Source organism: Arvicanthis niloticus, chromosome 9, assembly GCF_011762505.2.
Source record: "Arvicanthis niloticus isolate mArvNil1 chromosome 9, mArvNil1.pat.X, whole genome shotgun sequence".
NCBI classification, from domain to species: Eukaryota; Metazoa; Chordata; class Mammalia; order Rodentia; family Muridae; genus Arvicanthis; species Arvicanthis niloticus.
The window spans coordinates 68,732,790-68,747,970 of NC_047666.1; the positions used below are offsets into that span (position 1 = coordinate 68,732,790).

Here is a 15,181-nt window from a genome sequence, read left to right on the forward strand (position 1 = left end):
CGAGGGCGCGCTTCCTCCGGTAGGGAATGAAAGCCTGGAAAACTGCAGATAAAGCGGGAGACCCTCAGGAGAACTAAAGGTTTGACTGGAGCCGCTTCACCACGATCTCGAGCGCTTTGTTTTCTTTTCTGTTGAAAACATTTTTATTCTTCGATTTTTATCTCTTTGATGATTGTATACACTTATATGATGAATTTTCATCGCTCCCACCACGTTCTCTTCTCTCATCCCGTCTCGCGCTGAACCACTCCTCCCAATAAGCCCTCCTGCATGAGCGCGATGGTGGCGATAACATCCCGGATTTCATCATGGCATTATATATTGTTTTGGTTGAGCCTCGCTCCACCACTCCCTCATCTACTGCCTCCAACCCTTCTGCCCCAGGTATTCCCGCTGCACTTTCTTGTTAAATGTATCCTGTTACCCTTCCCATTCCATTTCTTTAACCAACCCCCAGTATCCTCTCTGGTTTAATAACCTACATTCACTAGAACATAAATACATGCCTACAAAAGCTAAAATCCCTATATACGATTTGTCTTAATAATTCACAGTTACCTCACTATGAAAATTGCCAGATTTGTTCATCTTTCTGCATATTTTATCTTAGCAAAGAAAAAATAGCTAGGGGTTTTGTTTCTTTGTTTTCTTCACGTTATTTAAATGGACTTGGAAGGAATGTGTGTAAACCACTTTTACTTTCCGGTTGCCCTATGGTATGGGTGTGTCTTTTGAGTTTTGAACTAAGGTTTACAAGTTGTACTTATGGTGGGTAGCTGATCTCTTTTACAAGGAAGCACCTTGTAAAGTGGGGTGTGGTTCTACTTCCTGTAACTGGTGGAGTAAAGATATATTCCAGTGGCAACCGGAACACAATCCGCAGGACTCCCTTTGGATAGTGCTTCACAGTATCCAATAGCTAGCAGCCTAGACTAAGACAAAAAGTAAAATGAATCTCTCTGGTGGGAGTTTGATGTTCACATGGAACTGTAAAGTCCAGACAGTCATCATAGAAGAGTTTTTTATAGTGTAATACAACTTTTGAGTCAGTAAAGATTAATAGTTAGTACCCTATGTAATTGCAGGGATAGGCCACAATTCTCAACAGTTTAAATTGGAGAAGTACAGGTGGGATCCCGTGTGGGATGATCTTGAAGAGCACAAAATGAACACTGAACTTGCACCCAGTCCCCACTTTTCAAGTCCTGGTCACCTTTCTGTTAGCGCCACTGAGTAATCCTATCGGTGACTGGTGGCCTTCTGTACTGATCCTAAGAGAGTGAGTTCAGTCTCAGGACTGTCCCCACCTAACTTTGGACAAGTCATTGGGTCTCCACCTGTTTGATCATTAACTAACTAGATACACAGTGATCAACTGCCAAACACAGAACTGAGAAAATTAAATAACATGTATATGATATGCTTTGAAATCTATGCAACGTGAGTTTTAAAAGCCATTCCTATGTGCCAGAGCAGATGGAAACTAGTAATAAAGCAATCACAACATTTACACCTGCAGAATAAAAAGAAAGCAAACATGTAAGGCAAATGTCAGCGAAGGGAAGCAACTGGGAGAGTGAAGGATATGTGCAGTAAAACAGCTCAGTATGAACAGGGCAAGTAGTTTTGTTGGGGTGTGGAGGTAGACGTTTATAAACAAGGGGGTAATTAAAGAAGACATAAAAGATGCTATTAGAATTGACTTTCTGGTGAGTATATTCTGTGAATGTCGTGCAGTATAGACAAGCATTTCAGACAAAGGATGCCTTGAAATAAAGCAGAGTGGTGTGAATGTTTGCATTTGGAGAAAGCAAAAAAAAAAAAAAACCCACAATATTTATACCTGAAATCAGTAGCTAGAATATAGGGTTTGAGAAAGTGAAGTAACTGTCAAGGCACTGGGGCAGGTTCTCTTTGGCCCACGTAGTAGTTACATAATTGTTAAATTTACTCACTGCTGTAGTAGGGTGGTAGGCTGCTATTTAGGAAAATACATCACAAATGTAAATTACCACTAGGATGCCCAACCCTTCCAATTTGCCCAGTTTGAGGAGGGCTGCGGTTTTTTTTTTTTTTTTTTTTTTTTTTTTTTTTGGATGGAAGACTTCTAGTTTTAAAACCTAGAAGGACCTAATTTATTACAAGAATAATTCACAGAAACTTAAGCAGTGTTTTATAGCATCTGTGAAAATATCAGCTAAAATCCCTTTCACTGAACTATACAGAAAGGCTTGTTGCCTTTTCGATGCATGTGCCAAGTTTATCATCCTGTGTACCTAAATAGAAATGTAGATGTCAGGATTTAAGACTACTTAAATGTAGTGTGGAATATACATAGTATTAAAACTTCCCTAAGTCGGCCCATTATGCTCTGGTCCCCTAGCATGGCTTGTAAGTTCAGATTTGTCCGCTAGAACTTACGTGTTTTTAGATAAAATAGAAAACTACATTTACCTAATTCTTTGTATTGTAGTCAAGATTGTACCAAAATGGGTACATTTTGTACAAAATGGGTACTTTTGAGATGGTAGACAGGAGGGGTGTGGGCAAGGGTTTTGTTTATTGAGCTCTTAAGTGTAGCTACTGAGACTGGGGAAACTTGATTTGGGAGAATACTTAAATTTTATTAATTTAAATTAACATTTAAATATCACATGTGGCTAGTGTTTCTCATGTTGATTGGCACAGCTATGTAAGAGTTTCAACTAGCCGTAATCAGACTGGAAGTAGTGAAAACATACTGTGAACATTTTCCTTTTTCTATTACTATAGTTTCCAAATCAGGGTGTAATTACATTGTCACAGTTTACTTTTGAAAATAAGTGTTTTTATATCGTTCATGTGAAACTAAAGGACAGTTTCTGCTTTTGCAACATTGTGGTCAACTTCACAGCACCTTGTGAAATTGTTTTGAAGTAGGCAGGAAACAACAAACCTTCCCAATTGTGGTGGAAATTGAGGCTTGATGAACAATCTTTTTCCCACACAAGTGGTTTTTGGTTTTTTTTTTTTTTTCAATTGTATGGGGATGCATCAGTTTCTGTCATTTCTGGTTGTGTTTTGCTTTTTGTTGAGGCAGGGTTTCATGTAGCCAAGCCGGCCTTAAATCCACGACCTCCTTGTGCTCACACTGAACATGCTGGCACGACAACGGTGCACCAGCACACTCCCCTTTTTAGATGTGGCTGTTCCTTGGAGTCATTAGTATTTTAATTGCTCTGCTGGGTTTTACCCCAGGTGTATAGAATTCTCTTCTTTTGAACTCTATGTATCCTCTACCCATCTATGTCTTTTTGTCTATTTAACATGACCAAATCATTCCCTCTTGCAATTTTCAGAAACATCTCTAACCATATCCTAATAAACAAACAGGTGATAAGCTTACATTTTCATCTTCTGTCAGTAATTTTTGTTGGTTTTATATGTTTACAGAATGCAATGTCAGAGCTGTCTCTTTTAGTGAAATTAATCTATGTAGCAATAGTAGTATGTAGCCTAATAGAACATACTAAAGTTGGTACATTTTGTGAAGGAAAAGCGGAAGTGTCGTGGTCTATTTCCATCCATGTCCGTCTGCTCACCTTTCCTTTTTATTCCATCTTAGATTTCTTTATGGATTTCAGCCATGTCTTTTGCCACTTCCCTTTAACATACATGCTGCAAGCCTGTACACAGCCATTCAGTCCCTCACCTGTGTACGGTTTTTTTCTGGTTATGATTATGGTTTTGCTTTTCATATGTGCAACATATGAAACATATGAAAATATATATTTTTTATATATATGTGTGAATATATATATACAATATGAAAACATATTTTAGTATATATGTGTTTGATGTATGGCAAATTTGTCAAGTGTGTGCCATATGGAGATCACAGGACAACTTTGGGTATTCATCCTTGCCTTCCATCTTGTTTGGTTTTGGGTCTTTTATTATTGACCACTGAGTATGCCAGGTAGCCAGGCTGTAATCTCTTGGGGATTCCTGTGTCCATTCCCCATCTTGTCAAAGGTGTGCTGGTGTTACATATGTGTGCTGCCACATCTGACTTTTTACATGGATTCTGGAGATTTAAATTCCATTCTGCAAACTTGCATGGCAAGTACTTTATCCACTGAACAGCCTCCCCAGCCCCACACTGGTTCTTCTTACTTCACAGTTGTCATACATTCCCAAAGAGTCCCACTCCTGGAGAGTTCTTTGTATTCTTCTTGTCATTACATGACCCTTCCTTAGGGTCTTGGGTTAAATGCCATATATTCAGAGTCTTTACTCTGCACTCCCTACTACTATCTCATGACTCATTCATAACATTTAACATAAGCTTTTAATTAGCATTAAATTAATTACCAATTAATTAATTCACAATTTAATTTATTTAATTAGCATTAAATTGAATGCCTAACTGTATTCAAAGCTTCCTGTTTCTTTATCTAACACATACCCCACTAAATGGCACAGCAAGCTTTGACACTGGTTTTTTAAATACTCAAATAAAATACTTTGGAAAAGTGGCTCGAATTAATAGCTGAGGGACAACAGTAGGATCCCATCCTTCCTTCCTTCTCCAGCCCACTTAAATCCTGACTATTCACTGTGGTATCTCCACAGCAACTAAAAACATTCCTCCTTTAGCTGACTCATTATGACTACATAGATTTCAGCTGATGCCCGGGTGTCAGTTTCCAGCTGCCAGTCATTCTTACCACAATAGCTCTTCTTGTCCTTTTCAAGGTACCAGGGCATTCTTGCAAAGTCACACATCAACTTGTTAAGTAGAATTGCCCTCACTGTGGTACTTAAAGTATTTTGAAATCATAGGAGACTATTGTCATCAGTGAAAACCCCACACAAACTTGTTAGCTCAAGGCCAGTATAGAGCACTTCCTTGTGTGTGTAAGACCCTGGGTTCAGTTCTTAGTGCTGGAAATAGACAAAACATAGTGGAAGTTTAATCATGTGGTGCTCATACCAGGCTATCTTTTAGGTATGTTCTGCCCTATACTATCACAGGCCAGGGCTCTCTTTTTGACTACAGTATATATTATGTTTTTTAAAAAAAATAATAATAAATAAAAATGAAATGGTCCAAGTTAGAAAGGGGAAAAAAAGAAAAACTAATATTTATTGAGAACATATTACATTCCATACATTACACAAATACATATTCTCATTGATCCTCACACCAGCCCTGTGAGGTAGTCATCTCATTTTGCACAGAAAGAATCTTTTTTTGGAAAATGTAGATTCTTCAATTTTTCTAGTAAAATCACTTTCATTTATTTTCTTTTAGCCTCTTTATTGTAGAGATTTTGGCAGCTATATACCTGAAAAGTCCACTTTTGGTCAATAAATACTAATGTAATGAGTTGTTTCACAGTATTTCAATGGACGATGAGAAATTAGAAGGTACCATCCATTCCTATCAGATTATTTCTTTTCTGTACCTCTTAATGACCACCTGGGTCACTGAGTCTTCTTGCTTGGCTTCCATGCTTCCTATTTGTCACACACACACACACACACACACACACACACACACTCACTTCATCCCCAGTTCTAACTTTGGTTCTTTAGGCTGAGTGTCCTTAGTCTTACACGAACTAGCAAGTAAATGTGATGAACAATGTTCTTAACCATGAAGTGACTCCCCTTCTTTCTAAACTTAGTATCATACATGGTCCACCTGTCTCAGAGTCCAATAAAAGGAGGCTCTTCTACCTATAGTCAAAGAAAAACTCAGTATTATTTCGTATAGTTCTTCTTCAGCTTTTTATGAAGAGACTGGGATTTTTGCGAGCCCTCAACATGCAAAAGACAAAACCTTTCCTTGAAGGATATATTGATCTACCTTACACTTCTCAGCAGAAAGAACCTTGAACTTTCTCATGAACTCTATATTCGATTCATGGTTAAAATTAGAAGCTATTCATCCATGCCCCTGTGGTTTATTTTTACTCTGTAATAGTTTAGATTTTAAAAATAGTTTCGGTAGTAAACCAGCCTGGAGTGAGTGGGACCAGCCCCTCTGCCCTATTCCCTAACAAGGCAGATTTTAAAAACCTCCTTTGGAAGGACACTTTCCACCATGTGCACTTCATCCCTTGGGGCGGGAAAGCAAACTGTGATTAATGATGACTCTTAGCTCAAGTGTACATGGTGTGTAGAGGTAGAGCTTCATCCAGCAGCATTTCATAGTTCTAGGAAAAGGTTTAGGAAAAGATGCAGGACTCATGTCCTTTGTCTCCCTTGGTGGGCCATAGAAAGTTCCTTGTTCTTGAAGGAACTCATTCCACACACATACAGTCACTTGTCTGGGACCATCTTCAAAGGACACTGTAGCTATAGGAAAGGCTCTCTGCACTGATGCCAGCCACATCTGCATACAATTCAGGCACCACTAACTCTGGAACTTGCAACACAGCCTTGTCATTGGCAGATCTAGAGGCAGCTTCTAGGCGCAGGCGCACCTCAACAGGTAAGGGACGACTGTCCTCACTCCAGCGCCAACAGCACTTCATGATGTTGTACCTGTGAAAGGAAAGGAACATAGTTCCTCTTCAACAACAAAATAAAACCCTCAGTTCTTTGATCTTTCTGCTCTGTCTCCCACTATATTTCCAGAAACTGGTACTTTACCATTCTCTTTACATCAACTCTCAACATCCTATCAATGTGATTTCGTTTTATAATAGAATACTAGAGATTTTTCAAACCACAGAAGGTCAGAAGAGTGCTGCCTTTTCCACCATGTAGTACAACTGAGTAACAAGGCTGGGAGAAAATGTCTGTTCCATTCTATGTAATGAGTGACAGGGTTTTTACTCATCCAATGTTTGAACTATCTTCTCATCAGAATGTTAGGTTCTTTAAAGTCAGGAACTTTGTCCAAAGCCTTCTTCTGGAAGCCAAAAACAGGTTCCTAATTGAGTCTTCAGCAATAGCTTCAAGATTGTATGTGTGGATGTGTGTATACATATGTATGCATATATGATAATTAAACATATATGACACATTTATGGCTTGAGCCTGATCTGTCCCCCACAGGCCCATGTTTTAAGTGCTTGCTGCATTAGGGGAAAGCTTTTGGAAGTTATAGCCATCCTAATTCCAGCCTTTGTTTGATACCTCCTGGTCCACAAGCACGTGAACAAACTGTCTATGCACTCCTGCAGTCACAGACTGAGCACCTCTGCTCTGACTTTCCCACCATAATGGAACTGTGAGGCAAAGTCAACCTTTTTTTCCCTAAAGCAGTTTCTGTTGGGCAGTTTGTCACAGCAAATAGAAAAGTGGATAACACAGTTGTTGGAGCAGAAGTGGTTTTGTTTTACCTCATGCTTCATTTATGGCTGGGCATTAGCACATAAGCATGTCTAAAGATCCTCTGAGGCACATTAAAGAGGGTGTGGTTAGTAGGGAGCAAAGCATGATTGGGAATTACAGAAACTCAAGCCTTTAAGAGCCACTTACATGGCATGTGTGCAGCTGCTGGGTCTCTTCATGATTTTCTTTCTCTGAAGATACTGTAGGATGCTGGTGGGAGGGACTTCAGGGTATGGTGGTGCCCCTGTCAATATGGAAAACACAAGAACAGTGAGAGAGGTTCTAAATATGAAATGAAAATAACACCAATCTCCATTGACCTGAGAAATAGCCCCTAAAACATAACCGTGGGGAAACTATGTACAGTAGAGTTGCTCCTGCGGATTGTGTGAACATGCAGAAAAGGTGTTTTGGAGAACAGAGGTAATGTTAGGAGGTCCTGAATTTTAAGCAAAGTAGTAAAATGAGGCAAGCCAGGAAATAAGGCCTGCCTTCCACTCCTCATAATACAAAAAGAGCCACAATTTCTAAATTGAAGAAAACATTTTTACATATATATGATATTGCTATGGGAATTGTCCTTTGGATTTGAAAACAGCTTATACAGTTGGTATGGTTTACAGGGGGAAAAAGGAGAGTTAAAGAAAGTTAAAGTAAGTCTGGGAAAGGGAGACAGAAGAAAAGGAATCATCAATTTAGTAGACTTTAGAGGAATGAGGATCAGAATCCATATCAACCCAGTGCAATCGTCCATCCTGTTCTCAGAAGTAAAATTGCCCAGTCTGTTGAAAAGTAGCTATCAGTGACACATCAGTGGAAGCATCTTAATTGACTATTAATGTTGACACTTAAATTCCTGATGCCTCCTGTGAATGGATGCGCAGTAGGGTATTCTGCATGAATTTCTCAAGGGCTATTACACCCACCTTCTAAAAAGCAAGCTTGCCTGTTCACAAGGAGGTCATCCTTACCTAGAGTCACCATCTCATAAAGCAGGATCCCAAAGGACCAACTGTAAAAGAAACAGAGTCGCCTGCTTAATTTCAACGTTTATCTTCTCAAGAGAGCTTATGTTAACACCAGAGATGAGACAAAAGAGTTAAGGAGAGCTGAATAGTTTAACAGAGTTATGAGAGGACATTTCTGTCTACATCCTTCAAAATCTAATCTCTTCAAGAACGTGTCTATCTCCTGTCTTCATAATGTATGTTTGCTCTTGTTATTATCGTATGTGAGTGTGCACTCACTAAACTATAATGCCCTTCTTTATCTTTTTCATCTTTTCCTTCTCTCTGTGCCCAGATTCTAGCTTTTACTCAACACAAACCAGAGATTCTTAATTTAACCACAGCTTTCTCAGTTGATCTATTTACTCAATCCTAGGGAAAATATTAATAAAATAAACATTAGATATTTGGACAGGGAGTTTGGCTAATCAATATGACTTGAGAGGTGCATACTTCACTACCAATACCGTCATTAAATAAGTGACATTTTGTAAAATTGCCCAAAGTCTTTTGAAAAGTAGATATCAATGCCACATCGGTGGAAGCTTCTTAATTGACTCTTAATATTGAGGTTTAAATTCCTGATGCCATCTGTGATATGGATGCACAGTACGGTATTCTGCACAAATTTTTATGTGTCTTCAAACAACTGAGGTACATGATTCCTAAAGGTCAGTTTCAGTTCTTTACAATCCTGGTTATACTAACTGTATAAGTGATTGTAGTTACGTTGTGTGATCACTAAATGCTCTAGATGCTACTTAACTGTTTACATAAGATATATGCAATATAACTTTAAAATACATTGAGTAGTTTAAAACTAATATATAAGAGGATGTTGCTAAAAAGAAAATGTGATGGAATCATACTACACCCCTGTAATACACTGGAGAGGTTGAGGAAGAAGGGTCACCAATTTAAGTACAGTCTGGTTACAAAGGGAGACTCTGACTTTCAAAAAAAATGAGCAGAATGTGATGATGCATGCTGTTAATTCCAGCATATGGGATGGATGCAGAGGCAGACAGATTTCCTGTGAGCTCAAAGTTAGAGTTTTCTACATAGCAAGTTCCAGGATAGCCAGGGCTATATAGAAAAACCCTGTCTCAACTCTACTCCCATCCCAGATTTTTAAAAAAGCAAATAAAGTATTATAAAATTGTATTGATGAGTCAATTGTAAAAAGAAAATAATAATAAGGGGGAAACCAGGCAGTGATAGTGCACACCTTTAATTCCAGCATTCAGGAAACAGAGGCAGGTGACTCTCTGTGACGTCAAGTTTAGCTTGGTTTACAGAGATAGTTTTAGGGCAGTCAAGGCTGCACAAAGAAATCCTATCTTGAAAAACAAAAACAAAACAAAATGGCTAAATGTAGGGGAAAACAATAAATGACTTTTCACAAATATTTTTGGGTCTCTCATTGCACTCAGAACCATCTCAAAGGGACATCTAGCCATTAGTCACCACTACAGCTGCTATTCAGAAGGAACACAATTTATATCTGGGCATGGTGGCAGACACATGTAACTCCTGCACTTGGGAGGTGAAGGCAGAAGGATCGTGGCTTATGTGCTATACTTGGGTATTCAATACCCACCATAAAAATATAGATTTTTTTTTTCACTTCAAAAGTCCAATAAAAATATTTATGCAAAAGTTTTCACTTAACATGAGCTGGGAGTGGAGAGATAGCTCAGTGGTGCTGAAGAGGACCTGGGTTCCATTACTAGCACATAAATATTGGCTCACTACCTCCTATAACTCTAGTCATGGGGATTTGACACTCTCTTCTGACCAACATGAGCACTTGTACATACATGGTCCTCATAAACTCATGCAGGCACATGCACATAAGAAGTAAATATTTTTTACAGAGATGACTTGAAACATGTGTAAATATTTTATTTCAAATTCATTTCCTGGCTCTTAAGTAACCCTGTGCCCTTAAGGTAGCACCTTAAGCAAGACTTACCTTAATCAAGACTACTAAACTAAGTCCTCTGACATAGATTTGAAAACTATTTTCACTTTTTTCCTTTCCTAATGAAAGTGTTGTTAATCACAAGAACTACTGGGAAAAGCATTAAAAAAAAAAAGATTGATGGCAGTTGACAAACATTTTTGCTTAAGAGTATGTTTGACTCTTTTGCAGAAATAATTGCATATTCATATTCGGGGGAAAGCGCAGGCCACAAAGAGAGGAAACAAAAGAGCAGAAATAACATACACATCTCCTCTGATGCTTGCAGGTCTCAGGAGAAGCCTTTCTGGAGCGAGCCACTTGAGAGGGATGGTGCTGGAGCGAGCAGAGGAGATGGCTCCGTGGGCATGAACTTCATAAGCCAGGCCCAGATGACAAAGTTTGGGAGTCAGGTCACTTTGGATCAGGATGTTCCTGGCGGCCACATCCCCATGAAACACATGCTTCTCCTGCAGGAATTCCTATCAGCATATGATCAAAAGTAATCAGCCTTCTGAAGGTCAAAGTTCACAGATAAGACAGTCCTAGGTGGCCTGCAAAAGACGAAGGTCTTCTCTGCTCCCAGCACTCTCATTAATCAGTGAGAGCATTTCCAAAACAGGGTAGGGGATTGGAGCTTTTCACCTTAGGTTTAGGATCACCAAACTCAGTGAATAATCCAAATGGCACTAACGCAGGGATTTCACTCCAGTGCTAAGGACGGATCCTGGTGCTCCATGCATGCTAGGTGAGCACTCTGCTCTCTGTTACATGCCCAGCCCTAACACTGGACTCGGAAAACATAACCTCATGTGCTGTAGTCAACCCTACAGCCTACCCTGCCCCTTAACTGTACTTTCCCTTAGATGGTACTCAGGTAGGTTCTGGAACAAAGAGCAGGCTGTACAGTAAAGCTGAATGCCATGTCATAAACTTATACAAAGGTTATCACCATCTCATTCTGTCCTTACTGCTAGATGAAGTCTCTTTAAGGCAAATGCAAAAGAACACCAGAAGGCCCAGATTGTGCCCAGATCTGGTCTCTTAACTCAGGAAGTGGTACAGACCCTAATGATCCACTAATAATCCATAAGCTAGGCTCCAGATCAAAATTCTCTGAGAATTTATAAAACTAGACTTTAAGGTTTTTAGCAGAGATTTGCTAACCCCCCATCTAGGCAGAGAGAGGTACTGACTTGCATTATAAAGGATCGAAGGATTCTGGTGTGGTTAGAAAAGCAGGTGAAAATCAAGGTAGCTTGGTGACATGTGCTGAATCACTTGTTCTGGCATGAAGCCAGTCAAGCTGTGTGGAAAAGGAGGAAACCTGTGCATGACCCAAGAGCCAGAGATCTGGGGCTTTGACTCTCAAACACAGAACAAGGACATTTAGAAAGTTAAAGTGATAGTTTCCAATCACTGGTGAAGAAGGAGACCAGGAGTGGCAGGTTTCTGCCTTTTGGAAAATTTTTAGAACAAAGGAACTAAATGTGGTGACCAGAATTAAGATATATAAAAGGAAATTATACTATAGTGAGAAAAATTGAAGAATGTACTAAACTTAAGGTCACTGAAGGTAACAACAAAAAGCCTGGCCTTGCCTTGTGTGACAAGTAACACAGAGCCTGATGGGTACATCTGCTTGATGAGAACACCCCTGTAGAACACCTCTGTAGTTATGATTCCAGAGGTAAGGTAGGCTGGAACTCACAGTTCAGCAATGTTATGACTACACCCTCCAAGAGGCACAGATAACTGCCATGTGAGGTGTGTTCTCTCATCCCATGTCTTCTCATCCCATGGAAGCTCCAACCAGAACCATCACTTCCTTTTTACTCGGTGTCTTATTTCCATGTAGATACCTGATAGGCCAGGCATGCATCCCTTACCACCACACATACAAAAAGAGTCCCTGATCCATTTCACATGCTGTGGTAGCAAAATACAATAAAGCCTAACATAGTTTCACAGTGCCTTGGTCTTTCTATTTTAAAATAAAATCCCTTAGAAATATTTCCAAATAATTTCACAGGCATACTTATATAAACTTCCTGAGTAATTCTGGTAAAGGTTGGTTTTTTTTTTTGTTGTTGTTGTTTTTTTTGTTTTTTTTGTTTTTTTTTTCTGAAACCCTGAATTTTTAAAACCTTTTAAGTTGGTTTAAAAATAAAAGATCAGTTGGGACTTTCCTGTTTTATTTCTCTTATCTGTGTTCCTTACTTTTCAAAGTTTATATAATGCATATATTTTCTGTCACATCTACCATCACAGCCAGCCTCCCACTCCACACAATCCTGAGCTGCTTTGTCTTGTTCTTCGGGCATGAGTCTGTGTCTCTGTCCTTCCAATGATTTATTTCCTCCCTCTAAAGCTCCTCCATCTTCTTTCCCCTCTTCCCTGCTTTTTCCCATCTACTTGGGTTCAGATACCAACTTTGCTTTTAAAATCTAAACTGAGTAAACTTTCACAGTCCCTCTATCTCACTGTACCAATCCTAAATTAGTAGTCCTCTGCCTGGAATACCTTATAGTGTGTGGTATTACCTCAATAATTTTATAAATAAGGGCCTGAAAAACAAACTGTTGGTGAAGAGTCTTCCCCTGGCTTTGTCTAACTACCTTTAAAATAGATCCTCCATCTAGAATTGTCAATGTGGGAAATACCATAACTACTGGGCTGATCAGAAAAATAACACCATCAGTTTCCATTGATGCTGATCTTACCAGGGCCAAAAGGACCTGCTTTCCAATGTGATATATTTGTTTTTCTGTGAGATCATAAAGTAGGCCATCCATGGTCATCACATCCTAAAAAGCAAAGAAAACTATGTAAAAAAATGACTTGATCATATTTTTTAAGTTGTAGTAGAGAAGCTCTGGAATGCAGATATCAAAGCTAAGGAAAACATAAAAATATAGGGATCAGGAGTCAAGGAGACTTGTCTGGAGAGATAGCTCAGAAGGTCAAGAATGCTTGTCACCATTCATTCTAAACCCAAGGAAAAAACCAGGTTCAGAACTAAGTGTTTTAGTTAGGATAGATGACAGAGGTTCTGGTTAGTCAACAAAATGATGGACTGGATATTAGGACTATCTTGTACCTCACTGGTACAAATTGGCATAATTATGCTCTAATTGTATTTTGAGAGAAAAGTTTTATTTTAACAGGAAGGGTGATATGTAGGAGAAGCTAAGGTGGGAGGAGTACTGAGAGGAAGAGAAGGAGTAAGAGAGGAGGAGAAGAAGGAGAGGAGAAGCTAGGTGATGAGAGAGAGAAAGAGTGGGGAGACAGGGAGGCAGATGTTCACGTATCTCCACCAGTCAAAGATAGTTGATATATTTAGGTTGGGTAGTGGGTTACACCTCTGATTGAGCATTACCAAACTTATAAAGCCTATGATTAACATTTTTTAAAAACTGTATAAATGCAAAAAGGGGGCATGGGATAGGAGTTTTCTAAGGGTGGGATGGGGGAAGGGGATAGCATCTGAAGTGTAAATAAAATATCCAATAAAAAAAATGGAAAAAAAAAAACAAAGATGCTTGTCACCAAGCCAATCCAGAATCCACATGGTGGAGGCACAGAAAGGACTCCCAGCAAGTTATCCTCTGACTTTCATGTGCCTCTGTTTCTCTGTCTCTGTCTCTTTCTCTATATCTGACTCTGTCTCTGTCTTTCTGTCTCTCTGTCTCTCTCTGTTTCTCTCTCTCTCTCTCTCACACACACACATACACACACATACACACAGAAAGAGAAAGTACAAAAACTTAAGATATATTTATGTTCCTTTTATGAGTGTGAATGTTTGTCTGCATGTATGTATGTGCACCTCATGCATTTTTAGTGCCATTGGAGGCCAGAAAATGGCATCTGATCCCCTGGACCTAGAGTTAAAGATTATCTGGAGCCTCCAGGTAGATGCTAGGAACTGAACCCTGGTCTTCTACAAGAGCAAGAGGCACTCTTAGTTGCTGATCCAGCTTTCTCTACCCTGAAAAGTATTTAAGTTAGAGACAGACATTAGCTATGTTCAGATATACAGAGGCATGAGGTGCCCTGAAATGCACAAATGTTAAAGAAAGCTGTTGAACAGCAGGAAAAAAAAAAAAAAAGCAAGCAGGGATGATGCTCTCCACTGAATAACATGAGGAGTTTATTTGGGGCTATCTGTACAGACATGCACATGATTAAAATATCCATAGGGAATGCCTACATATGCCAGTTTCCCTGTTAAAAACTTGGTATTCAAAAGTGAAGAAAATACAATTTTTTAAAAAGAAAAATTTCACAAACAAACAAACAAAAAGAAATTGAGGAAAGTCATTCTGTGCAGTTTCTCATCTGAGCCTGATAGGTGCTCCCTTCCTGACTTACTAAATGCTAGCTGTGTGACCCACAATCAGGGAAATGTAAATAAATAAATGGCTACATATGGTAATGTTTGCAGGAAATGTGCAGCACCTATCAGACCGCATGATGCTAGCAGGAAGAAGAGAGCCACCTCAAGGATGGGGAAGATAAGAGGATGAAAGATATGTAGACATAAGCTACAAGAGAAGCTTTGTTTGGTAAGGAAAACAGATGCAAATGATCTGAAACAGAGAAGATGGCAGCTCTGAAGAGTTGGAAGTGACTCATTGGCAAGAGCCCTGAACTGGTGGCAGATGGATGATCTCTTGAAAGGTTTAAACTGGCGGGGTCTGCACTCCTTTATTCACAGCACAGGGCAAAGACTTCAGTCAACAGGCACCTTTGTACCCACCTCCAGTTGTGTGAGGATCAGCCTATCTTAGGCTCCAGTTAATCTTGAGCTGGCTCATGAGCAAGTGAGAAACCAGGGGCACTGGTTTCTTCAGATCTTCAGGGAAGAACACGTAGGAAA

General features: G+C 39.4%; 1 protein-coding gene and 1 long non-coding RNA gene across 5 annotated transcripts in view; one reads left to right on the forward strand and one right to left on the reverse strand.

Moving 5' to 3' along the window:
* LOC143443561 (uncharacterized) lies at positions 1 to 12,272 on the forward strand. The gene is made up of 2 exons (XR_013112675.1): positions 1 to 384; positions 10,589 to 12,272. It is a non-coding gene; the product is annotated as an uncharacterized LOC143443561 (long non-coding RNA).
* Styk1 (serine/threonine/tyrosine kinase 1) overlaps positions 5,097 to 15,181 on the reverse strand; it is a 51,344-nt gene continuing 41,259 nt past the window's right edge. For all 4 annotated transcript variants that reach the window (XM_034512263.2, XM_076940665.1, XM_076940667.1 and 1 more), the window contains 5 exons: positions 13,023 to 13,106; positions 10,567 to 10,781; positions 8,301 to 8,341; positions 7,477 to 7,573; positions 5,097 to 6,534 (listed from right to left, as the gene is read on the reverse strand). In XM_034512263.2, coding sequence (XP_034368154.1) covers positions 6,330 to 6,534; positions 7,477 to 7,573; positions 8,301 to 8,341; positions 10,567 to 10,781; positions 13,023 to 13,106 — 642 coding nt within the window. In that variant the 3' untranslated portion in view covers positions 5,097 to 6,329. The remainder of the gene's footprint in view (positions 6,535 to 7,476; positions 7,574 to 8,300; positions 8,342 to 10,566; positions 10,782 to 13,022; positions 13,107 to 15,181) is intronic.